The 27,719-nt window shown below is 37.9% G+C and overlaps 1 protein-coding gene across 4 annotated transcripts in view; it reads left to right on the top strand.

The window, feature by feature from the left end:
* COL12A1 (collagen type XII alpha 1 chain) overlaps positions 1-23,679 on the top strand; it is a 164,776-nt gene extending 141,097 nt beyond the window's left edge. For 3 of the 4 annotated variants that reach the window (XM_040428657.1, XM_040428654.1, XM_040428655.1), the window contains 13 exons: positions 1,871-1,957; positions 2,304-2,357; positions 6,713-6,808; positions 7,086-7,139; positions 7,264-7,317; positions 11,044-11,097; positions 11,332-11,403; positions 13,303-13,338; positions 13,633-13,699; positions 16,948-17,136; positions 17,304-17,381; positions 19,721-19,891; positions 22,700-23,679. In XM_040428657.1, the coding sequence (XP_040284591.1) occupies positions 1,871-1,957; positions 2,304-2,357; positions 6,713-6,808; positions 7,086-7,139; positions 7,264-7,317; positions 11,044-11,097; positions 11,332-11,403; positions 13,303-13,338; positions 13,633-13,699; positions 16,948-17,136; positions 17,304-17,381; positions 19,721-19,891; positions 22,700-22,860 (1,173 nt within the window). In that variant the 3' untranslated portion in view covers positions 22,861-23,679. Of the gene's footprint in view, positions 1-1,870; positions 1,958-2,303; positions 2,358-6,712; positions 6,809-7,085; positions 7,140-7,263; positions 7,318-11,043; positions 11,098-11,331; positions 11,404-13,302; positions 13,339-13,632; positions 13,700-16,947; positions 17,137-17,303; positions 17,382-19,720; positions 19,892-21,665; positions 22,007-22,699 lie in introns of those variants that run through there. The other variant, XM_040428656.1, reaches the window with a different exon arrangement.
* The last annotated feature ends 4,040 nt before the right edge of the window (positions 23,680-27,719 follow it).

The following is a 27,719-nucleotide window of genomic DNA, read 5'->3' as shown; positions in this document are numbered from 1 at the left end:
CCACAAAATTTTGCAAGACTTGAGTATCACATAATGACAGTTGAAAAACAAGATTAAATTGCTAAAGCATCAAGGCTTTCTGGTGAAGGTATTAAAGTAGCATAGTTCAATAAATCATGTGGTGAATTTTCTCCTCTGGCTGATTACACAATTATGCCCATACTTAACGCAGCAACAGATGTAAACTAGTAGCCAATCTGAATGCCATTATGCTAAGAACCGGGCACAAACACAAAGGCTTTTCAGATATCAGATGACTCTAGCAATCTGCTAAGATATACAAAGTAGAACTACAAAAGCAAATACATTTTTGGCAGTTTGCAAATAGGAAAATAATATACTTTACAAAAGTCATCCTTTAAACCATCTGTGGCATCTCTTACGTAATCTATTAGCTTACTCACAGCCAAATATAAACAGCCTAGTATATTGTGTCAGCAAGAATAATTCCCAGCACTGTATACATTTCACTTGGCATCAGCAGCTCACTTGTGACTTGATGAGTATCACACATGATGATGTCAGTATGCACCATCTTTCATATAAACTCAAGTCAGGACATTTTACTGACACCCTTACAGATCCATTTCCTAAATTCTCCCAAAGGCATTTTTAGCACATTCATTGAAAAGTGCAGAACATATCTCATATTTACAACTGAAAAATATAAAACAGTTCCACTTATGATTTCATATGGAGAAATTGATACATAAATAGATATAAAGATGATAAATGTGAGATTGGCACATAGATAGATAGATAGACAGATAGATATATAGCAGATAGATAATATATATATATAGATAGATAGACAATGGATAGTGGGATAGATAGACAAATAGAGATAGATAGATAGATAGATAGAGTCCAAAATATTATGAGTGGCACAGCAGTCAAATAGTTGTGGTGTGCCAGCAGCTGTGAAGACGATCCAACTTCCATCTACATAAATGAAGAAATTCAATGGCACTCCCAAAAAAAGTAAATTAAAAGTAGTGTTCTTTAATCACCAAAAGCGACCTTTCAGTCCTCTTACTGGGACTTTTCTCATATAGATAGATAGACGGATTCTTCTTGATATACAGTATTTTACTTACTGTGTGTGAAATCCATAGAGGAAGGTTCAATGTTTCTGATTTCTTTAGAAGATAAGATGGAGTGTACATGGAGTGTAGATGGGTTGTAAAACATGAAGCCCAATCAGTTATCTTAAGTGTGTTAACCATTTTAGGCTATTATTCACATGACGTATGTATTTTGCGGTCCGCAAAACACTGATCCGCAAAAAATGCGGGTGTCGTCCTTTTGGCATCCATTTTTTTTGCGGATCCATTGTAACAATGCCTATACTTGTCCGCAAAATGGACAACAATAGGACATGCTCTATATTTTTTGCGGGCCTACGGAACGGACATATGGATGCGGACAGCACACGATGTGCTGTCAGCATTTTTTGCGGACCCATTGAAATGAATGGGTCCTCATCCAATCCGCCAAAAAAAGGGAAAGGACACAGAAACAAAATACGTTCATGGGAATGTAGCCTTAAAGTGTAAAATCAAAGCTTGTACAGGTCATAAGATATTTTCATGTTATTGACTATACAGAGCATTACCTCTATTTGGTTACTGCACATAATGCGTCATCAGAAAATGATGGATTGCGGTACTCTGTTCTGGATAAGGAGAGCCTAAATAGAACTGATAAATGGTCCTTTATTCTTATCACCGGATTACAGGACTCTGGCAGCTGCTGAAAATATCACATCAGCGCATGTTTTATCCTTTTCTTTACTAGCGTTAACTGATGTAGTTTAGTAGCATATTTATTTTAATGTCTTTTCATCAAAGTGTTACTCAATCTTTTTCAGAGAGATGAAGCTAAGTGCCCAGCACTGCCTCATGCCTGTACTTGTGCACAAGACAGTGTAGGAGCTCCAGGACCAGCCGGCCCATCTGTAAGCACCTTCATTTCATGATTCTCTTTAATGGTTTAGAAGTTTCATATTTTTTAAAGAGTTAATCTAAATTCTCTGATAATTATTTTAAGCCTTGCTTTCGTGTTTGGCTCCTTGTTACCATATTTTTTGTTAAACACATATGAGGACCTTCTGCTATAGAGTCAATGGACCTCTTGACTAAGATTGGCAGAAACAATGAAATGTGAATGTGCTTATGAAAATAATTCTTGTGGCTTTTTGCCAAATATGAAGTAGACCGCTGAGAGCTTGAGGCTTTTTATTAGGAGTTAAAGGATTTCTGACTGATATAATTGAATTACAAACCTACTGTTTGATTTTTTAGGGTATGCCTGGTAGCAAAGGTCCCAGAGGTGACAGGGGTGTAAATGGACCTTCTGTAAGTATATATTATATTATGCTGTATAGATGTTACATGGCAAAATGTATAATTCACTTTAAAATGAACAGCATTTCTTAATTCTAAAAGTTAATGATATTTGATGGACAGCTTATTACGGAATAAAATCGTTCTTTATAACTGATTATTTAAAATGACCAAATAGTTTTTAAGGGCTTTATTTAATACATGTTTGTCCATTTATTACATTTTTTTCCACTATCTTGCTGTTGGTTTTCAACTTTGTGCTTCTGCCTATAAACAGGGGTGAAGTGTAGGGGTAACTAAACTAAAATTTAAAGGACCGCTTAGTAACGTTATTAGGAATAGACCCCTTACCCTCCCCACCTTATTAACTGTGTATATATATATATATATATATATATATATATATATATACCTATATATCAGAAAACTTTTGCCTTTATTCCCAAATTGTATTGCAGCACCAGAGTTGGGCCTCTAAGGCCCTACAGCAGCTGCTAAGTAGCAACCTATTTAAAAATTGGGCAAACTGTGGAATCACGTACACCTACAGCAGTAAAATTAGAATGTAAGAAAACGGGCTAGTTCCATGTAGGATCCATGGAGGAAAAAGTAAATAAATCTCATGGAAACAACTAATGAGAATAAAATATGAGAGATTTTTTTTTGTAACAATTCTGCCTTAAATTAGACAGCTAGAAAATAGTGCCATTATAATTAATAAATCATCATTAAACTTTTAATAAACAGATACAAATTTTATGTTTTGTTGGAAAAATCCTATAACTTTGCCTTTAAGCTACTCTCATATCAAGTTGTGGCTTTAAATGATCATGGGCAGAATGGGGAGGGGAGGATTTTCTTAGTACCTGGAAACCTCCTTCTCAGTAGATCAGAAGAAAACACTGAGTTAAATATATATAAATATATAATATTGAGGTGCTAACAGCTATACAACTCTAGACCTCTAGGGATATTAACTATTAGCTCAGAACTATTCTAGACCATCATGGATGAGGGATATCCATTTTAACCTATTACTCAAGTCCACAAGAGAAGCTAAGCTACTGTAGACCTACAGAGTTAATAGATATTAACCCAGAACCATCCTACACCCTTATGGATAATAATTATCAATACTAACTTCTTTATTACCCAAGATCACCAGAGAATCAAACAATAACTTCTTAACCACCCTTTTTGCTTAGTTAATAATATTTTACACTACTAGCAGAAGGACCCGGCTTTGAACGGGTATATTTCATCTATTTAATTTAATGTTTGTGTGTGTCGTTAAAAGATATTGACAGTATCCACTATAACAGTGACATCTACAGTACCCCACCACTTTAACAGTGACCTCCACAGTGGCCGCCCTTTATTAGTGACCTCCACAGTACCCCGTCTCGATAACTCGCCCCCCTTAACAGTGACCTCCACAGAGCTCCTTTCCCTTAAAATGTGACCTCCACAACACCCACCCCTTAACAGTGACCTCTACAGCACCACGCCCCTTAACACTGACCTCCGTAGCGGACCGTCCTCTTAACTATGACCTTAACTGTTACGTCCACCATTCCCTGACCCCTTAACAGAGACCTCCACATCATCCCACCCCCCTAACAGTGATCTCCACAGCATCCCGCCTCCTTAACAGTGACCTCCTCAGCAGCCCGCCCCTTTAACAGTGACCTCCACAGCAATCTGCCCCTTAACACTGACCTCCATAGTGGACAGTCCCCTTAACTGTGACCTCCACAGCAGCCTGCCCCTAGGATGGCCAGAGGTCTGATTTTAGGCCGTACAGTCCGGCTTTCAGACTCCCTGTCCTCAGTCCGGCGCAGGGCTTGGACAGACACAGGGATGTCCTTTTGAACAGCTCACTCTCAGACTGTGCTGTCTGAGCGTGAGCTGCAGGGAGAAAGTCACCCTCCCTCCCAAAACTGCAGCTGACAGAAGTTTATTTTTACCTTCATTTTTTCAATCCCCTCGGCTGCGGAGTGGGAGGGGATGTGGCGTAACCGGCTCAGGGGCGTGGTTTAGCAGGACCTTCGGGCAGGGTTTTTAAGTCTGTCTTTTGAGGGTGGCCTGAATGCCACCCTACCTGTTCCCTTAACTGTGACCTCCACAGCACTCCGCTCCCTTAACAGTGTCATCCACAGCGCCCTGCCCCTTTAAAGCTCACCTACAGCAGTGAAAAAAAATGGCTGGGTTGTTATGGAAACCTGGTGTTAAACTGTGTGTATGTGGAGACTATGGGCCTTCGAGCTTCTATTGGCTGTTAAGGGTCATGTGACCAGGCTTCTATTGGCTAATGCATTTTTTAGGGATATCTCAGGAACAGTACGTGCTAGTGAGCTGAGACCCGGTCTAAAACCTTCCCGGACACCTGATGTGCCTGTGTGCTAAATTTCGTGATTGTTAATGCGATGGTGTGGATTCCTTTAGCGGACATAAACACATACATACATACATACATACACTCAGCTTTATATATTAGATAATCCTTTTATAAGATTTGTATAAGATGTGTATGTACATCATTATGATTATGTAAGTTTGAGTACAGTAAATTACACTAAACTACGTTACAACATTTTCTGTTATGTTTAATTTTCCTGCTGCTATAATGAAGGAATGATCTATGAAGATAAGGTGGGTGGGAATATTGCACACACACATGTAATTTTGCCAATTATATATTTGAACAGTTATAATACATATACATACTGTATACATAATTTGAGTTTGTTCCTCTGTTACAATAAAATGTTACTGTTGTCTTCAGTCTCAGAGACCCTTTTTCATAAAATGTTAGGGACATTTTCTTTGCAACAATTACGGCAATAGTAGTATATGACTTCATGACTCAACTATTAAAAAAGTGGGGTATGAATGTCAGTTTGAAGAATAATGGTGAGAAAACTGTCATCTGAATAAAATGTGTAAGTCAACTCCAGCCCTTTGGTATTAATTAGAGATGAGCGAAGTATTGGAAAACTTCAATGTGGCTGCTTTGCCAATTTTTTAAAAAAATTGGCTCTGTGATGAATTACTTCATCACAAAGCACATTTCTTTGCAAATAGTAGGTGCAATGGCAGGGAACAGCATTTGCTCCGCTCCCCATCATTGAACCCCTCAGATGGTGAGTTCAGAGCTGATCGCTGCATCTGAGATCAATATTACAGTGTAAAATAAATTAAAAATCTATAAATAATCATACTTACCCTCATCCATTTGATTGCAAAGATCTGGCCACCACCATCTTGAATAAAGATCCAATGTGAAATCTCACATAGCCCGCGATGACGTCATCATGACGGCCAGCGTAGTGACGTCATACGCCACCGCGCATGGCATTTTGTGAGGGATCTTCAATCAAGATGCTGGTGGCTGGCTCTTTGCGCTCAAACGGATGAGGTAAGTATGATTTAAATTTTTTTTTTTACTATTAGCACCAGGGAAAATTGATTAGTTACCACAAAGGATGAGGAAATTCGGCTTTGCAGCGAATCAAATTTTCCCAGAAATTCGGATTGTAGTCCACTTTGTGGACTTTGATTCACTCAACACTAATATTAATGTAGCCTCAAGCAAGAGAAATTAAAATCTGCAAACAATCTTTATTTAGCAAGATCTTCCAAGACTTATATAAATTAGAGAGATTCATCCTGGCACATGAGGGACTTTGAGACATTTTTTTGCAAAGGGAAGGGTAAGAGGTAGTTTTAAAGTATTAAAGAGCATAACATTTAGTCCCTAAGACCAGTTTCACACTCATATGTTTCAGTAATTCACTAATTACATTTGTGAAGAGAAGAAAATGGTCAGCACTCCAAAGTTACAGTGTTGTTCTTGTGCTCAGTGGTAGAGTGATGTTCCCAATACAATGTCCAAAACACCATGGCAATCAGTAGATTATTGAGATGCAAGATATAATATTTTTGATCCATCCAGTTATATTATTTTGACATGGCCAATGTTTTGGTCTTTCCCCTTGTTCACGTCAAGAGGTATGAGTATGTTGATGCTGGATGGTGGCATTTCATTCCATAATTGCATTTGTGACATACTTTATACATTACCATTATCACAGTACAAGGTATAAACTTTGCATAAAGAATTAAATGAAGGGAGTTAAAATATACACACCACTGCTCAAGGTACATTTCAAACATTTCTGAGTTGCAGATAGAAATTTAATTTAATCAAATCTGGTGTTTGGAGTACAAGATAAATTGTGAGGACTTTTGATAAAGAGTTATTAATTTGCTGGCCAGTAGCAAACACAAACGAGATGGAAGAGGAGAAATGAGGAGCTTGTATGTCACTCACAAAATTGCATTTCTCTTTTGTACCTTGATTACAGGGCCCCCCAGGGCAGCGAGGGGAATCAGGTCTACCTGGTCCACAAGGGCCTCCTGGACCTCAAGGACCTCCTGGAATTTCTATTCCTGGAGAACCTGTAAGTGTAAAAGAATGGAATTTGTCATAAAACATTTCACTTATTTGTGGTATTTATGTAAAATTTTTGGTGGTGATTCATAATCATGTATAAGTTGATGGAGATCTAGGTATACTTGAATGATGTACAACATGTCTAAATGTTATACTCCCCTTACTATGTATTTAATATTTAATGTGTTTTGAATATTTCAAGATCACATATTACACGCTGCTACATTGTTAGGTTATGCGTAGATTGCAATTCATTTTGTACATTTAACCTTGTATTGATTTAGGGTCGTCAAGGAATAAAGGGTGATCAAGGTGACCCTGGATTGCCAGGAAGAATTGTAAGTTAGTTTATATAATTTACTGTGACATTATTAAGCAATTAACATCAACGATTTTTACATTTGAAGTTTACTACTTTATTAAATGTGTCTAAACAACTGAATTTTTTTAATCTATTTTAAGGGATCTCCTGGTGTAACTGGACCATCTGGAGCTATAGGACCAACAGGACCAAGGGTATGTTTCTTAAATCCAACTTTTTATCATTGTTATTTAGACTAACACAATGTAAAATTGATCAATGATGAGCTTAGAAAATCATGCTTGACTATCAAAACTGAAAGACAAGGCAGTGTTGCAAAAACTGCTCTAATCACTTTCATGAGTCCAATTTGTGATTAGGGAACTATTTTGAATTTCCCTTATTCGTGAATGTGGAGATTATTTGAAGGGATTGAACCTGTCATAAACTTCATGCATCAGAACCAGACAAGCAGAGACAGGCCCAGGATATTTTGGTCTTCAGGACCAAAGTTTAGACATTTTTAGCATGGGTTAGTTTAATAGCTATAACTTTTATATTTTGGACATCGTTTTTTGTAGTATTTTTTCATGAAAAATGCAGTGTCTTTATCACTTTTATATACACTTTTTTTTTAGAATTAGGGCTATGTTGGGTCTCTTCCTACTGGCAACCCAACAAGCACATGATCATTTATCAGATGACCACAGGGGCCAATAGAGGCAGCAGCATTGTTACTGCCTGTATTACATACACAGCTGATTATGTGCTGCTATGTAAGTGAGAAAAGGAAAGACAGTGGTGAAAACCACTTCTATCTTTTTTCCTGGGTCCCTGGCAGTCTCTGAGCATGGAAATCCAACATCAATTGTCTGCCAGCTAAAGTCCTTGCCTTAAATATACTATAGCTTGAGTTTTAGGAACCTAAACCCCACTGTGTAAATACAGCAAGACGTCCCAGTTGAATATTTTTATTTTGCGTTATTGCCATTATGCAGTTCTAACACATTTACACATGAATGTTAGGACATCATTTTGCATGTTTTAATGAGTAGCAGATCATAATTACTTGTAGAGTTGATCCTTACATATTAAACAAATGACCTGCAAGCGCTTGAGGCTCCGGCTGGAAAACATTCTGCTCAGCCAAACTGTCTTTTTCTGTAATCCCTTCTTGTAAGTAATGATCCTTCTTGTAAGTAATGATCTCTTTAGCAATCATCAGTTAAAGGGTTCCTAAGAGGAGACTTTGGGGGAGATTTATCAAGCTGGTGTAAAGTAGAACTGGCTTAGTTGCCCATAGCAACCAATCAGATACCACCTTTCATTTTCCATAGGAGCTGTGAAAAATGAAAGGTGGAATCTGATTGGTTACTAAGGGCAACTAAGTCAGTTCTACTTTACACTAGTTTGATAAATCTCCCCCTTTATGTACAGTTTTCTAATAAAAAACAAAACAAAAAAAGACATGTGGGTTCATTTATCAAACTGGTGTAAAGTAGAACTGGTTTAGTTGCCCATAGCAACCAATCAGATTCCACCTTTCATTTTTGACAGCCTCTTTGAAAAATGAAAGGTGGAATCTGATTGGTTGCTATGGGCAACTAAGCCAGTTCTACTTTACACCAGTTTGATAAATAACCCCAATAATGTATTATAAAAACACTATCGCTCACTGTCTCTACACATAAAACAATGACAATTACACTTTGAGAATGCAACACATGAGGAGATTTCTCAGAACTAGAGCTACTTATTACTAAAAAGTGAAACAGTTGATCATAGCAACCAATCAGATTCCAGCTTCCATTTCTAAGAGAATCTTTGGAAAGGAAAGCAGCAACCTAAAGGACTTCTAAATCCTTAGACACATGCATACTCCTCCAGATTGATGGACCGTTTATTATTATATTTGAGGAGGGGATAGGGAATTATACAAAGCAGGTTTTGCTTGGATTGACACCAAAGGAAAAAAGCTGGAAGCAGCTATGATAAAACAGAAGAGAGGTAAACAGATGATTTGGGTTTATTGCACAAATCCCAGTAAAATCCTTCTTCTTGAATCCATATAAGATTCTAACATCAGCGTTTCATTTTAAACATTTATCTGGGAAATGGAGATCAAAATAAATTGTCAGCGATTGTTGCATGCAGCATTTTTCTGTCTGCTCTCCATTTCCTGAGTGTAAATACCACGTCAGTTTAATCATTCTTACATTGTAGAGATTTATAATATTTTTCTTATTCTTATTTCTTATCACATTCTACTGATAGGAAAACAGCTTTTTTCCATTTTTTTTATCGTGTTGTATTTAGTTCTGTCTAACAAGATATACATTTGTTGGGTGGGCAGCATACATTTTTATTTATTAGAGCTGTCCATAGACGCTACATTTTTATCATTGGAGCCCAACAAAGGCTGCAGTAGGGGAAAACGTAAAATCCAGCAGGCTATGATTTTCACCTTTCAGAACCTTTGTTTTCCATGGAGATAAGCAGCGCCAGTGGTATCTGACACCTGCTTGTCCACCTATTTTCATGTAATAGACCTATGTATATCAGGGCCAAAATGGCATGCCAGTAGTGACTGGCCAACCATCCAATGTGTGTGGGATTGGCCTAACTCTCCCCAATATAGGATGTCAGGAGGATTGGTATGCTGGATTTCAGCATGTCTAAACCTTTGAATTTCTGCTCTGGATTAAGAACACATACACAACAGCCTCCCCAGGATGAAAAGCTGTTGGCTAAAAAAAAGTGATCTGCCGCAGCTGTCTAAAGACACTTGAGGTGAAGCTCAGCAGTTACATGCAGTGATGACCTCTACTGTATGAGAATGAGCGATGGCTGTTCACACACTGCTACCCAGAAATGATGATTGAGGTGTCTACACCAACAATCATTTGACCTGATGAATGAGCCTTTGGCTTGTTCATTGGGTGATCTGCTGCACTTTTATATGGCCCAATTACCTGGAAGAGCATTCGGACAAATGTTCATTCTAGACAAACACCGGGCCATGTAAACTTGCCTTAAGATGTAAAAGTCGCAAAAAAGCCGCAACCTACGTTACTCAACCCCCTGATGGACTTTTACACATGTAGGTGTAAACTACATTGCATTCATGCCAAATATATTATTAAAGGTTAAAAGTTATTCGAGATAAAAAAATGTCCCCCATAGGTCTGGGACTCTCACATTGAATCTACTCACCTGGCTCAGCGTTGCAGTTTCTCCCCATGCGCGGATGAAAACATCTCGTGTTGCGGGGGGGGGGAGGCAGCCAATGGCAGGCGGTGACAGGGACGAGCCTCCCTAGCATCGCATGCTGTTGGCTGCTCCCCTCGACACCGGGTGTTTTCATACATGCACGGGGAGAAGGAGCGGCACAGGGAGCTAGGAGCCAGGTAAGTATATTCAGTGTGAGGGACTCGGGCATATTGGGAACATTTTTTAAGGCGCGCCAGTTCATACATTTGGTGCAGGCACACAAAGCGAAGGCAGACTTATAACACAAAACACACACTAATTTAGCAAATGCACCATTTGTAGACCAAAAAAAACATGTATGAGATTTTATAAATGCCCCCCATGTGCTTTACATAGAAGCAAAAAGTATGAATTTAGGGGATTATAAAAATAATAAGAATAATAAGAAATATAGCAATATTTTAGTGCAAACAACAAATAGGGGACAATTATGCCTTTTGTTGATTCTCGTTGTTGTAGAGTTAGGACTGCAGTGCAGCATGATGTCATAGTTGGTCCTTTAACATTTACTTTTTTTGGTTTCTGCCTTCATTACAACATATTTGTTCATTTATTGCTGCCATTCTTAATTACTGTGCATACAATGATCAACATGTGATATATAATTACTAGATTTTTCTTTACATTCTTGCTTTTATCTATATATAACAGAAATGTGTTTCCTTTTTAAGGGTTTCACAGGCAAAGATGGACCTGCCGGACCCAGAGGTCCACCTGGGCCAGTGGTAAGTGATATAATGTTATTTAATTTTGCTACAATGCATTAACTCCTCCTAACAGGCTTCAGATGTCTTTGTGGCCACTGAGTTAAGCTACAGAGTGAAAGCATCTGCTAGTGTGAGAAATATGATCAGGTAGTTTCTTCATTTTAAAGATGCTTGACAATTTAGTTTATAAAGATGTGATGATATCTTCAGCACCCACCTACTGTATATCAAATGTTTCCTTTTTCATTGCAGGGAGCACCAGGAGCACAAGGAGTACCCGGTCCAAGTGGGATACCAGGAAAACAAGGAGATAATGGTTTACCTGTAAGAAAAATCACACTTTCTGCTGATTGAGAAAAACTAGCGGTGTATAGTTTATTGCTTAATAAACAGTGTCTTTGGAAACTAAAGGTTTCCTCCTGTAGCTTTTAGTTAATAGGGTAGCAAAACTTTTGGATGTAAAAGTTTGTAGTCCATCACTTTAACAGTTGCAGTAGTTGATTGTTGGAACTTTAAGTAATCCTTTTCCATTGAACCGGCACCAATACCATCTGCCAAAATATATATTTCAATGTTGTATAAATGTTAAGAGCTATATCAGCACATTTACAAAGTTTTATAGCTGCCTCCATCCTGAAATTATATGTCATTTAGAACAAGTGATATCCAATCTCTTACAGGCAAGTTTCCTTTTGATTATTGAAATGAAGCAATGGTTAATTTCTTGATGATGTCTTATCATATAGATATATTCATTGTGCCTGATATAAAAGCATCAAGAGATGTTAAGAAAATCCAACAAGAGAAAAAAATAATACTGTTATGTCTATTTCTGTTTCATATCAGGAGCAGAACAATAAAAATAATGGGAACAGCATTTCTATCAAATTACGTAAATGAATGGTGCTCGACAGGACCCATTGACTATTATTCCATTAGAAAACCCATCATTTTACTATCATGCTGCACTATTTTATCCTGTATTTTTGTCTGAATCTGCGACAGAGACCCCTAATGGAGTCTCTGATGCAGATTGAGCAAAGCCTTACTATTTTTTATTTTTAATAGTTAAATTTGGCAGTGAGAGACGGGTGCAAATGATTAGATTCAGTAGTTTCTACCATTGAATATCCATTGTACACATTTTTAGTTGAGTGTTTAGATTTCTTGATTTTTATTTACAATAATTGGCATGAACTGAAAGATGGCAGCAGTGGAAGAAGATGAGAGTGTTGATTTTGCAGCAGGCAGTGACCTGTTTCCATGTTAGGTGTTTTTGAAATATGCTGCACTCATAAGTGAAGGATTTAAAGCTGGAACTAAAACTAACTAAAAAGCCAATGGCTTGTAAAAAAGAGGAAGAGAATATCCTAGAAGAAAGGGTAGTTGTGTTGTCACATTAAACCTATAATACCGCAATGGCAAAACAATTTATACATAAAAGCTCATTCTGCTTTAAGGATAAAAGATCAGAGGAAGTTCGCCATATTAAAGATATTATTTGTACTGGAGTAAACAATGCATGGAACATGCAGTAGAGGCGCGAGAATAAAATAATTTTTTACTATTTTTCAGATGGAAATATGTTAGCCAGGCATGTGGGGGGCGGTACCGTACAGAAATTTGCACACTTTGAAGTTCAATACTGGTTTTAATTATTGTAGCATATTAAATGGCTTCTAAAGACTGGTATGCCAGGATAAAAGGGTAACATCACATTAATAAGGGTGGCTTGCAGATGTTTCTATGTTTTGGTTTAGAGGTTGATTATTCAACATTTATCAAATGAGAAAAAGAGACGTTTTGGAACAATTGAGGGATTAGCGTTGAAGTTCCTATAGTATGCATTTAACTTCAACAGATGTGATGGCCAGAAGACATGTCCAATTATCACATAGCTCCAATCTGCTGATTCACCATTACATTTCACAACACACGTTTGGTGTGTGGTGTAAAATACTTATTTTCCATGGGTGCTCCACTTTTAGACAGCATTAGGAGTACACTACAATCTATGACAGATAACATTATTAATGCATTGGACATTTATCATTGCTTTATTTTATATGGATTTTATAGGTGGGTATTTTATCAGCTCTGGACAAGATTTTACTAAAATAACACTAATTTACATAAACTTTGTGCGGCTGATCTAAAAATTAACAACAAAATCTAGGCTTGACAAGGGTCTCAGCACTAAAATACATTTTAATTTCTTTATAGGGTCCTCCAGGCCAGAAAGGAGACAGGGGTGACAGAGTAAGTAGATGTATTTAAAATACAGTACTTGCTTGGTTCTGAGAGATTATATTTGCATGTGGAAAATGAGCCATGTTGTACTTGGGTGACTTGATAGCCTTTCTCAGGGTTTGTCTGGGGGTGGCAGGAATTGAGTTGTGCATATTCTATTTGTTTAAAAATTGTTACACCCACCAAAAAGACAAACTTTGGCCTCCTGCTGCCTTGTAACTCGTACCTACTATGTATTATCACTAAGTTTAACAAATCTATATATCTGTATTCATAAGCTTATTTGTACTTTTTAACTTTAAGGGAAATATAGCTTCCCAGAACATGATGAGGTCAGTTGCAAGACAAGTTTGTGAACAGATGATCAACAGTAAGTTCAAACAGTTGTTTTAAATAGTTAGTCATAAATCGCTAGTACATTACAATATGAAATTCATGGTTTTGATAGTTATTAATATGCAGTCATTGACAAAAAAAATATTGCATCCAGATAGAAATGTCAGATTGCTGGAAAAGTGCAGTTATGTCTCAGGCAGATATGTAAATCATTTTAAGTGTGGCCTGATAAGACACTGGATTTTGCCACATGAAGGCATAAAAGTGCATCCCCTTGTACCCTATAAAAAGGCTTTCAGAGCCTAATTTTGAGTAGTGCACCTCTTTGTGAGAGATTGTTGACTGTCAGACAAGCGTCTTGCAAACATTTTGCCCAGTTTACAGACTTTGAGAGGGGGTACATCATTGGATGGTCATTTTGCTGAATTGACTGCCATTTGGACTGTTCTTTGAGAAAGAAGGTACAGATTTACTGTAGAAACAGAAAGAAGCGCAATATAGGGTAAGTACGTCCTGGGCAATCAGCCGAGGAAGAAATCTCCAAAATGGAGGCTCACCTTGTGGAGTTGTGCTAAAGATAGGCACAACTCTATTGTAGACTTGTAAAGACTGAGATCCAAAATGCCAGATATGCTGCCGCAGATTAAATACCTTTGTTGAAGAGGCCCAGTCCCTCAAGAAAACCAATGTCGTTTTGGAGGGTTTAATGCTTGGTGCAAAGGAACCGGCATAAAACGGATGATCGTTGAATCTTCTTTATTAAAGATGAATCAGAATAAAGGAAACCTAGACTGTTCTGACCTAGATGTTATGAGGTGTTAGGAGCAGTGATTACATGAGGGCACGCGCACATAGTGGCTCAGGCTCAGGAAAGCACGGACAGACCACCAGCAGAGAGAATTGTTTGATCTGATGACAAGCACAAGCAGCTTCCTCAGTTTCATTGTCCACCATTCAGACACAGGTGGCACCTTCATTTCACACTCCTGTCTGTGCCCAGACCATTTGCACTTAGTAGAAGGAAATTTTGTGTCATGATGCCCATTATGTGTTCTGCCATTGACAGTCATCGTCTTCATTAGCAGTGGTGTTGTGAAAGAGAAACTTGACCACTACAGACTGAAGCATGCTCAACCATTGCTCCATATATACTATTATATTAGTGGTTAGTCATACCATAAAGGGCATCTGTCATTAGAGGCATGAGGACCTTTTCACTGCCTGGCCCTGTCTATCATAGTGCACGGTAGTTGCAGAGAGAGCTGAACCTCTAGGTGTAACATCTCCGCTGCTCCTAGGGGTTCATTTGCATATATTAAAACATCATTTTTCTCAGCAATGCGGGCACATATGAACCTGGGACCAACACAGATGTCTTCAGCTGCCAAGTTCACATGTAACAGGTCAGCGAGTTTCATAGGTTAAAATCTACCGACAGATGCCCTTTAAGGCAATGTGCATGCATAGAACGGTACATAAAGCACAATATGATGTGCACGCCCACCACCCGTCAAACACCTTAGATGCGCTGCTAGTTCTTCATCTTTGGATCACTTAAAGGGGTTATGCCATGATCGATGTAAAAAATGAATATCAAATATCATGTAGTACACGACAGTCTCTTTCTAACAAAGCTAGAACCAGCCCTGTACCTCACATGCATCCAGAGAGCTCCCAATTCATTGCTCCAATTTCTCTGCTAGATTTATTTTAGGCTGAGAGTTCAGGCAACATGTCTTTTCTGCTGCAGCTCAGGGTGCGTGCCCTTTGTGCTATAGCTCTTTCCTAGTAACCGCTACAGCTTCTAACACAGGGATCAACAACCTTCGGCACTCCAGCTGCTGTGAAACTACAACTCCCAGCATGCACACTTTCTTGGCTTTTCTTGTAACTCCCATGGAAGTGAAAGGAGGATTTTGGGAGTTGTAGTTTCAGAACAGCTGGAGGTTGCTGATCCTGGTTCTAACAGAAGATATGGCTGGTGACAGTTAAAGATTTAAATTTACTGTGTGAAACACCTCAGGGAGGTACCTGGAGGAATAAGGAAAAGAACCAACAGTTTTCTAACTGCATGTAATACAACATTTAGCATTGCCCTGAGCTACTCAGTAGAACAATGCCACCTACTATTACATCCAGGTGTTTGTTTCAACAATGTAGAATATTGTTTGAGGCACAACCCCTTTAAGAGACCCAGCAATGCTACTAAAATCTTGCAGATGGCTGCAGACACATAGAAAGGGCCACACATCAGAGGACCTTCTTCAGATTTCTGATTTACAGCATGTAAATTACACAGATCAAGTAAGATGGTATGTGATAGGTAGCAAGACCTTTAGAACAAAATAATTTTTTTATTATAATTTTCAAAGAAATTTCAATATAACATACAGAAAATTGAATGTTTCACACGTAATATTACTTCATATCACATGAGGTGGGAACACATAATCTACTGTACATTTCAAATATAATTGATGATGCATGTATCAGAATAAATTGCAGTAAAATAAAATAAACATATACACAAACGTGCCTTCTTAAATCTTTGTTAACTTTAACATTAAAAGAATAAAGAAAAGTGAATCTTTATTACATATACATTGAGAACATATCTTTAATTACATCTTTAATTAGCAAGACCTTTAAATGGAATACAATACATACAATAGTAAAATGGCTATTGATGTTTATTACATTTTGCCGAATTCAGTTCTGGTAAATCTTCAATCCTAGAAGTACAGTTTTTTATACTGAGCAGGCATGACTTTTTATCATACTATACTGTGTGCTATATAATTACCACTTTCCACTTATTGCATTACTCAACAGGTACATACTACATTATGAAATATGATACTAAGAAAGCAAATAGAGTTTTCTTTTTGTGTTAAGAGTAGAATGTTAAGATTATTGACTAATGATTACTTCCCGCAACACTGCAAGCCATTCACTGCCAAAAAGACTGAATGAAAGCTTAAGACAGATAAGCATTTGGCCCACCTAGTCTGTCAAATATCCCTCTGAGTAAAACCCCAGACTTTGCTTTGTAACATGCCTACTTAAAATGTTTCCATTATAGTTTTCTTCACTCTGCTTGCATTCTCTTTGAACACCTACATTATACATTTGTGAATACAAAAACTATGCTGACATCTGATTTTCAGCTTATAAGCAATATTACCAAGCTAAGTTATATTTCAAGTTATGTTATGCTTCAATGGAAATGTAAGATATGAGTCAAAACTCACTGCTTGCATCTACTGTTACATTTTGTTTTAGATCAAATGAGCAGATTTAATCAAATGCTGAACCAGATTCCAAATGATTATTATTCCAATCGTAATCAGCCAGGACCACCAGGTCCACCAGGTCCTGCAGGCAACGCTGGACCAAGAGGTGAACCTGGAGCTTCAGGCAGTTCTGGTTTCCCAGGATCACCTGGTCTTCAAGGACCACCTGGAGAAAGAGGTAAGCATATATTGTAATATGCAGTTTTTCTTTTTTCTTAAAAATATAAATAACTGTAATAATTAGGAAAACCATTGCTATTGTTAATGTATCTTATAACACTGGCTAATGTTATATAGTTATAGCAGAAAACATAGTGATTCTTTATGTTTTCATACAATGTGTAGGTTTACCAGGAGAAAAGGGAGAGAGAGGCAACCCTGGAATTGGATCTCAAGGACCCAGAGGGCTTCTTGGACCTCCAGGTTGGTATATGTATAACACATTTTTACTACTATTCAAAATGACTTTACACGCAGAAAACATTTGAACAGTGTGGTGGGCTGTTTTAATCCCAACTACTTCTGCTAACAATTACAGATTGGAGGCAGCAGCCAGTCGCCATCTGGATAGGGCTGGTGTATCTTTGTGTGGGTCCCAGAGATAGGACCCTTATTTATCTTTTATGGCATATTCTGTGAATATAGCATAAATGTCTTTGCCTCTTAAAACCCTTTACGACATGACCACCCTTCTTTCGTCATTCCCCCCCCCTACTTTTCAAGAGCCAAAACTTTAAAAAAACAAACAAACAGGAAAACAGGAATAATGATATGTCGAGTGAAATTGAAAAAAGGCCACCATTCTGCCATGTTTTGGGGTTTTGTGTTCCCAGCATTTACTGTGCACTATGTAATGAGGTGACAGGTGACAGCCTTATTCTGCGGTGATGATACAATTAGGGTGATACAAAATTTATGTCGTTTATACTAAATTTGTTTTCCTTGCATTGCCATATTCTGAAATCTATAACTTTTTTATTTTTCCATCCACAGAGCTGTGTGAGGGCTCATTTTTTTTATAGGGTATAGTTTTTATTGGTACCATATTGGGGTACTTATGCCTTTTGGATTACGTTTTGTTTGATTTTAGGGGAGGCAACATAAAACAGCAAGTCAATATTTATTTTTTTCCGTTATGGAGTTCACTGCACACAATAAATATTGCTATATTTTGATTGCTCGGACATTTTGGATGATACTGATTTTGTTTATTTTTTTTATAGTTTATTTTTATATGTAAAATTGGGAATGGTGATGATTAGAATTTTTAATATTTTTGTATTTTTATATTCACAGATCCGTGAATACCAGGCACTACTGTGCACTGCCGAGGTTCTGTACGGGGCTGTACAGAACCTCAGCAGTGCACAGTAGTGCCTGGTATTCACGGATCCGTGAATATAAAAATATAAAAAATATATAATATATAATCACTATAATGGGGACTGGGTGGAGATCCAGACGCAACCCGCCAAATATGCAGAGGGGCGGCTGGACAAAAACAGCTGTGTGCCGATTGAAACGCTGCAGTTTTACCATGAGGATTACAATACCTGGGTGTGTATGGGGGTGAATGATCTTTACAATGATTATTTGTCCCCATAGAGTTTCATTGTTTGTCATTAGCACATTCTTTTTTACACAGGGCATTGTGCTGTCGACAAACAATGATTTTATATGCTGCTTAAATGATGGAATCACTGCTTTGTACAGCATAATGTCCTAATAGTGTGTGCTAGGTGAATCTATAATTTAAACTGTTGATTTAACTTACTTGACTGAAAGCCGTTGTTGTAAATTATCCTATTTAGCATAAATGAAAGGAAATATATATTTTTTACAATATACTATAGTAAAAGGCAAACAACACCAAATTAAAAATAATGTCATGACAATATCTGAACTGGCGGGTCTTATGTCTACTCATTTGCTTGCAAAAGAAACTTTGATACCTCGGCCACTGATGTAATTCTCTACTTTATAAAGTCACTAAAACCAGTTCTACTTTGTGAAAATAAACATAAAACACATATGGGAACAGATATTTATTGCAATTCACATTTCTCAGCACACTGTTAAGATGTTACAGGGTGACGTACTAGAATACAAATAGTCCTAAAATCCAAACTTGCAGTGCTCTAATCTGTTCCTCAATGTATTGACTGATTTTTTTCTTGATTATTCTCTTGAGACTTGGCTATAGAAAAAAAAAATGTTTGTTTCTGTATTTAATTCTCTAGTTATACCAAGATTTTTTTCATTACGACATGTACAAGCTTGCAACTTATCCTCGCTTGGTCTTAGATTTACATTTTAGCTTACCATAATAGTGATTTCTCCAAAAACAACATTACTTCATCTATCCCTAGGCCACCAAGTAGCATAGTTGATGCACTTCAAATTTTTTATTGAAGTTCAGTGTGCTTGCAGTAGTTTCCCCAGAGGACATTTTTATATTGTAGCAAGGGAAACAAATCAAATGATTCATTGACATTGTCTGATTCGTTATATATATTGCCCACACACTTTTCATATAAAAGTAGGCATTGTATTTATAACATGCATTATAAAGCCTAAGGAATCATAGCTATAAATGCTTGCTTAAATTTTGGTTCCTTCATTAAAAACATATGTGAAATTTTACATTTTTGTCTTTGTGCACATATGTCTAGACAGTTTGTATGCCAGATGTATTATTCATTTTGCTTTAAACAATAGAAAACAAACCTCAAAGTGTTTTGTATTTCCTTCTTCAAAATCAGGACCACCAGGTGACTCCAGGACAGGACCTCCAGGATCTCCAGGCTCCTCAGGGCCACCAGGACCTCCTGGTCGCCCAGGTAACCAAGGAATTAGAGGTCCTTCAGGACCACCTGGATACTGTGACGCATCACTATGTGCAAGCATTCCTTACAACGGGCAAGGATACCCAGGTACGCTGGCAAATGTGTAATTTCCGTTGCATGTAGTAGTATGTTTTACTAGTAGTAGTGCTGTTTTACTAACATGGTTAATACAAATGCATATATCTGTTGTAACCTCAAAAGTCTTCCATATTTGTCTGCTTAGAAAATATACATATTGGTATCATTATGAGATTACAAAGAAAGTGTAAAGTATCCCATGACTCCTGAACCACAAAATGTGGTATGATTTAAGCCATAATTGCAGAATTGTAATACCACTCAGGCTAGAACTACAGATGAATAGCCTGACAGCATTGCAGATAACAACATATGAAGCCATGTCAGGGGAATTAATTGTCATCTATCCTAAAATAGATATTCTTTTTGAAAAGTTACTTCTATGGAGAGACAGGGATCAACTCTAGGGGGTTATTAAAAATCTGACATGTAATGTACATTTATACAGTTGTTGGAGAATTAGCCTGATATACTTAAATTCCCCCAACCACTACAATATTGACAATGTGTCGATTAAATATTTAGCAATTAATAATAATAGAAGTTTCCTTACAAACATCTAACACATAGATTATTCATTTTACTAAACTGGTAGAGGTACTACAGTAAGACAGCAACTGCTCTTCTAGTATCTGCATTAAAATACTTTACAATCATCTGTGTTCTGTAAATGGAAGGAGTAGATGGCTGTTCTGTATCACATACATTTTTCCTATACAAAAACCTAAATATTACATCTAATCTTAAGAATAGCACCTACACATAAGATATAGACATAAACTATACATATAGTTAAATCACTTAAAATGATCTAGGTAAATCAAATCCTCCTATGATAAATATAGATATCCAGTAAATACTTGAGTTGTTTTAGCTATCTTGACTGGATAACATCCAGTGAATACAGCCATTACTCTGACCAAAGAGGTTGTCTCAAATCTTCCCATGGACCTAATTTAATCTTAAAGGGGTTCTCCAGACTACAGACATTGATGAACTATTCAATATCAGATCCAAAGGGGTCCGACACTGAGCACCCCTACCTGTCTATACAGTGCTGGAGGCAGAAGGCTCCATACATGTGAATGGAGAATGAGCTGTAGTACCCTGTCACAGCCACTACAATTGTACAGAGCTGTCTGCTTCCACACTAGTTTCTGGCACAACGACTGCCTGAAACAGCTGACTTGTGGGGATACCACCAATGATCTGATGTTGATCACCGATCCTGAGGGTTGGTCATCAGCATCTGTAGCCTGGAGAGACCCTTTAATCTGCATTTGCTATGAAATGTAACTATATAGTGAAGTAGATTCACAATCCTTTTAGGCTACAGAATGCAGGCTGACAAGCTACATGCATTCTCCAATTGGTTGTCAGTCCCAGAAAAACCTCAGCAGATACCATATGCTCTATGCTTGTCAAAATGTGGTTGTGGTAGGCAAGGAGCCTACTGTTCCTTTGTTGTCCAAGGGCCCAAATAAACCTTGAGCCCTCGTTGTTATCCTGCATGTATTTTCTTTGTCAAAGACTAAGATATCTCGGAAAAGTGGTATCTATAATATAAAGTCATTCTAGGATTCCTAAATATACTATTTCCAGGATTCTTTATTCTAATTTAAATATTGTTCATAGAAATGTGCCTAAAACACGTAGAAGTAATCGACATGTGAGATAAGAAAGTTAAATACAATAGATTGTGCAGTCTTTAGTATTGTATAAGAGGAAGACAATGTATTTTTCATCTTATACAGGTACTAACATCATCTTTGACCTGTTTCAGGTTCCGGCTAACATATTTTCTAAGCCTCCCGTGCTCCTTACAGTTTGAATTCATGAAAATCCTGTTTCTGAGATGTTTGAGCACGTACTTAATCTGAAATGATTCACCATGGATATAGCTAACGACCTATTACTGTCATCATAAAAAAGGGGAAACTGTTCTTTATACTAACAGCATTCAAATGGGATCCAAGACAGCGATGTGAACTCACAAAGTCTATTTGCATTCAGTAGTAAAAAAAAAAAAAACGTCCTGTCAAATATATGAAAGACATACGGCCTCATTTACACAAGAGGTCAATATAACTACTAACTGCTGTATCTGAGGTATCCCTTTTTATACAGAGATTTAACATAAGAAAATAGAAATATTGTATGTAAATAATAAACTAATTGTGGTTTGTAAATGATTCATATCAGATCATATCCACTAAACTCAGTTAACATTTGTTTTTTGTTTTTTACTATAAGCTAATACATTAAAACTCTCTGCTTGCTGTCTGCTACAATAACCATTGACCCCCTTCATTCCTAATGTACTCTACGTTGCTATTGCTTGTCAGACAGGATCTAGCCGTGCATTATATGCTTTTACTTTTATGTATTCCATTATTTATTATATTAGGGCAATTCACAAACCAATTACATTAAATTATTACAGCTAAAACAAGTCTGAAAGATACTGTATACAGTAACTTGGCACAATGTATAACTTTCAGTATAATATGACCCTGAACTGATTTACAGTACACTGATTTTAACTGGTGCATAATTCTAATTAGCTTGGTTAACAAAAAGTTAATTGTCTGTACTAAATAAATCTACTTAATGTGTATAAAAAATACTATTTTATTCATTTTCTGTTAATCGTCCAAAGCCATTATATATATATATATATATAAATATATATATATTCATTTCAGACAATCAGACAATTAACTTCTAGATACTGCTAAAGTCAAATAATTTGATGTTCCCTTGAATCAATGTCATAAGATAATTGTCTTGTTCAATCGGACAAATATTTTCAACCAGAACCTTATCAACCAGAAAGTGGACCCATTGAGCCTGACAATCAACCATACGTGGTCCATATGCCACCAGAAACACCAGATGAGGAGGACTATGAAAATCATGAATATGCTGAACATAGGCGATGGAGAAGATCCCTAAGAAAGAATGTAGTGAAATCATAAATGGTTTTGTATTTTGTTTACTTGATCTTGATCAGCAGATAAATGCAAAGTAAGCTGGTTGTATGTTTCCACAAGTCACTTTGGGATGCTACAGTCATGAAATGCACTTACATATATGCACACATGCCATTTCCTGTGAGCGCTGCATCAAGTAGATCTTACCATATGAACCACATGCAGCTTCTTGTCTGTTGCTCTCATATTTGCCTGTAATATATGTTGTGCTTGCAGTGTCAATTGCCTTGTCCAAATTTGTGAATAAAGATGATAATTTTATTTCAATGCTACATAGTACAAACCTAAACGAGAAACAAACTTCCAAGCAGCTTAGTGTCGGAACAATGTTGCCTGTACCCTGCATCTAAAACCATATTGCCACCCTAGTAGCCATACCAAGTGTCCCATCATTCCCTCTCCCATCCTAAGCCTCGATTATACCTTGTGGGGGATATAATGCTTTTATACTCTGCCTACCTTTAAGCATCCAGAAAACCTTTTTACATAGCTAAATATACTGTGCCCATTAGGTTCAGGATTATATTGTAGACACATTAACAGTTACATTTATGTCAACTTGCAGTCAATCCTGCAGAAAATGAAATTGCATGTTTGTGCTGTATATTTAGTATGAACCATTTTCAGAATATAATGTTCTCAAAGTGTCTTAGATTCTTAGTTCTCAAAGCAGTTTGAAGACTATGAAAATAGATCTGCTATTTCAGAATTTTTAACTGCAAATTGTGAATTTCACTGCCTTATATTTTTATTTATTTCTGAAAAAAGAGGCGTTTTTCAATAAAACTACTGAAAAGAAGTGAATTTGTTTCTATTGTGTTATTCAAAGAAAAATCATGCATTTTACACTTCCTATCCAATGATGCTGTATAATTAGCACACTCATTTACTGCATAAGGTTGAGACTGAATAAACGCATAACTTCAGATCACCCACCAATAAAGATACCATAGACAGCACTTATTTCTCCCTTACTTTCCTTTCTTTGGAGAAGAAATGGGCAAAATTACCATTAATCCTGTTGCCCTCTCTTTCTGGGCTTGTGCTATGTTAGTAGAGATGGGGGTGACTAAGTGTCCTTTTATATGACCCGATGCAGGGATATAATAATCACTGACTGATAAAAACACTCATTTAAAGAGCCTTTACATGGGCCTATTAGAGCTGTATTGGAGATAAACCATTGTTACCACGATTGTAAGGCAGCATATCCCCTTTTTCGAATACCTGATGTGCTGCCAACCAGCAAGCATTTTTATGGTCACAGAAAAAAATAAGAACAGGTGGTAAACAAAATTTTGCTTGTTTGCTGGCTGATCATGAGATGTTTAGAGGGGCCGATGATCATTCCTACTTATGGGTAGTCAGTCATTACATGTGATGTGCAATCTCACAGAAATCCTTCATCATATACGTCTGCAAGATTGCGCAGTTTTTCTATAGCCCTCTGGGTACTTCAGATCCAAATGTTATAGCCTTTCCTCAATGCCGAGTGACTATTAGGGAGAAAACAGGCAGCACCAGGGGAAAACGCATGAGGGTCCCTATACAGAAAGGAGACCGTACAGACCCTTCTAGTATCAGGGCAAAAACAACTATAGGAGAGATACACCATATAGGAGATTTTACCCACAATAAGGATATGGGAGAAGGGGATATGAATCTAAATCAGGGATTTAAAGAAAATTATCCTACAGGATATAGGGACAATTATAACCCCAGATATAGATCAAATTATAGACCCCAGTACCCAAACAGGGAATTTAGATCCCAATACAATGGTCCAATACAGAAACCTATGCATAGAAAAGATGAGGAAGGCCGAGCAGAACAAAATGACAAGAAACCAAAGAACAAATATGATGAGAAAAAGGTGAAAGAAATAAAAGTCGCAAATGAGAACACGCATTGGTTAGGGAAGAAAATTTTCTACACCAGATGACCAAAAGAAGTAATAATAGAGAGAGAAACGATGGATCAGAAACAACAAGGAAATCTTCATGGAAAAAGAAAACTTTCAGAGGAACGAGAGGGGGAAAGGCCAAACAAAAGTCCCGTAGCCAAAAAGGGAAAGTAAATGATGAGGGTATATATAATTTGAGTTCATATCATCTATCGGAAGAGGAAATAAGAGTATTAAACAAAGGTTTAAAATTCTCCCCCACTTATACAGGCAATACATTTCAGACATATAGATGTACATAGATTTGTCCGAAAATTTAAATAAATCTAAATTCTATCCGAAAAATAAAGAAAATGAATGCATAGAGGCATTTCAAAGAGGTCTCCTGAAAGGTCTGGAATGTATAGATGAGAAATGTGGGAGCAAATATAATTTAACTAAGAAAGAAAAAGAGGCATTGACCAACTTGGAGAAGAATGATAAAATCATAATTATGTCTGCAGATAAAGGTGGGGGCATTGTGGTATATGAGAGACAGCATTATGAAATAGAAATGTTAAAAATCTTAAATAATACTGTAACATATGAAAAACTTAGAGGGGACCTATTGCAAAATATAAAAAAGAACTGCTAGTCCTATTAAAAGAAGATTTAGAGAAGGGGATTTTGAGCAAACAACCCCCATTCTAGGACCCCAGTTATATATTTCTACCCAAAGATCCATAAGGACCAAAACAAACCTCCAGGAAGACCAATAGTCTCTGGTATAGAATCTATCACCAGTAGAGTCTCTGAATGCATTGATGTGTTCCTGCAGAAATACGTGAGAGAAACACCTTCCTTCCTCAAAGATACTAGTGATGCCTTGAAGTTATTAAGGGAGAACGAAATCTTTGAGGAAGATATGGTACTTGCTACGGCCGATATCACTTCCCTGTACACCATTATTCCCTAAGACATTGGCGTACAGGCAGTGAAGTTTTATTTGGATAGAGATATAGGAATGGAGAATGAACAAAAACATTTTATTTTAAAATGCATAGAGTACTGTTTGGAAAATAATTATTTCTGGTTCAATGTTGTGTACTATTTACAGAAGGTCGGTACCGCGATGGGCGCAAAATTCGCACCGAGCCTGGCAAACCTATTTATGGCATATTGGGAGTATCTATATATTGATCCATTGCTCACACAGGGAGAAAAAGATCGATCCCTCTGTGTATGGAAAAGATATATAGATGATTGTGTGTTTATTTGGAAGGGAGGAGAAGAAGGTTTGGGACAATTTATAGCGTTCCTAAATGATAACAACTGGAATTTGAGATTTACAGTGAAAACCAGTAAAGAAAACGTGTGTTTTTTGGATCTAGAAATATTTGTAGAACAGGGACTAATCAAAACAAGAACGTATTTTAAACCCACAGACCACAACAGATATATAGAAAAAAATTGCTGTCACTATAAACTAGAGGTGGGACGAATCCAATTTTTTTCGAATCCGAATCCGAAAAGGTTCTCGAATATATCGAATCTTTCGAATCTCGAATCCTACGAATCCTGTACATAATTGTGTGAACGCACGGTGTAAGAAACAACGTCAGACCGCGTCAGTTTGTCTGAACCTCCACCTTCCAGTCACGGTCGCACCCTATATGACAGCGATGACCCCTGCTCCTATCACTACAGAACATACAGGGTAATACAGCCTCATACCTCTTACATCCAGTGACGTCTCTTGTAGATGTTTTCTTTTCTCATCTTCTCCTTTCAGACCTTCAGACCAGACACCAGTTTTCAGCCATTTTTCGTCTCTGCAGCTTGACAAAAAAAAAAAATCTTAGTTTACTACTTTTCCATCATCCTCCCATCTTCTGGACAAATTATCCTAACACCCCCAATACTGTGCCACTGTGCCGCTAAGCTCCCCAATACTATACTGCAGAAACAGATAATACCCCTGATAATACTAGTACCACACAGAGCCCACCATATAAAATACCCCTTCTTTGTGGCCTCAGTAGATGCCCCCATAGTGCCCCCAATAATGTGCCAATAAGAAGTGGCCCCACAGTGCCACCCAATAATGTGCCAGTAAGTGTCCCCATAGATGCCCCCCTAATCATGTGCCAGTATCAATTGCGGAGTGCCTCTCTCCCCCCCCCCCATGTGCCGGTATCATAGTGCCATCTCCCCCCAATGTGCCAGTAGTATCATAGTGCCTCTCCCCCCATAATGTGCCCGTATCATAGTGCCTCCCCCAATGTGCCAGTAGTATCATAGTGCCTCTCACCTCTCCCCCTCGCATTCACAGATCCCCACACCCATAACAGTGCCATCCAACAGACCCCCCCACCCCATAACAGTGCCATCCACAGACCCCCCCCATCCTATAACAGTGCCATCCACAGACCCCCCCACCCATAACAGTGCCATCCACAGAACCCCCCACCCCATAACAGTGCCCATCCACAGACCCCCCCCACCCCATAACAGTGCCATCCACAGACCCCCCCCACCCCTAACAGTGCCATCCACAGACCCCCCCCATCCTATAACAGTGCCATCCACAGACCCCCCCATCCTATAACAGTGCCATCACACAGACCCCCCCACCCTATAACAGTGCCATCCACAGACCCCCCCACCCCATAACAGTGCCATCCACAGACCCCCCACCCTATAACAGTGCCATCCACAGACCCCCCCACCCATAACAGTGCCATCCACAGACCCCCCCATCCTATAACAGTGCCATCCACAGACCCCCATCCTATAACAGTGCCATCCACAGACCCCCCCCCCCCCATCCTATAACAGTGCCATCCACAGACCCCCCCCCCCACCCTATAACAGTGCCATCCACAGACCCCACCCACCCCATAACAGTGCCATCCACAGACCCCCCCCACCCTATAACAGTGCCATCCACAGACCCCCCCAC

This window comes from Bufo bufo, chromosome 4 (genome assembly GCF_905171765.1).
Source record: "Bufo bufo chromosome 4, aBufBuf1.1, whole genome shotgun sequence".
NCBI lineage: Eukaryota > Metazoa > Chordata > Amphibia > Anura > Bufonidae > Bufo > Bufo bufo.
This window is presented reverse-complemented; position numbering and strand designations above follow the sequence as displayed.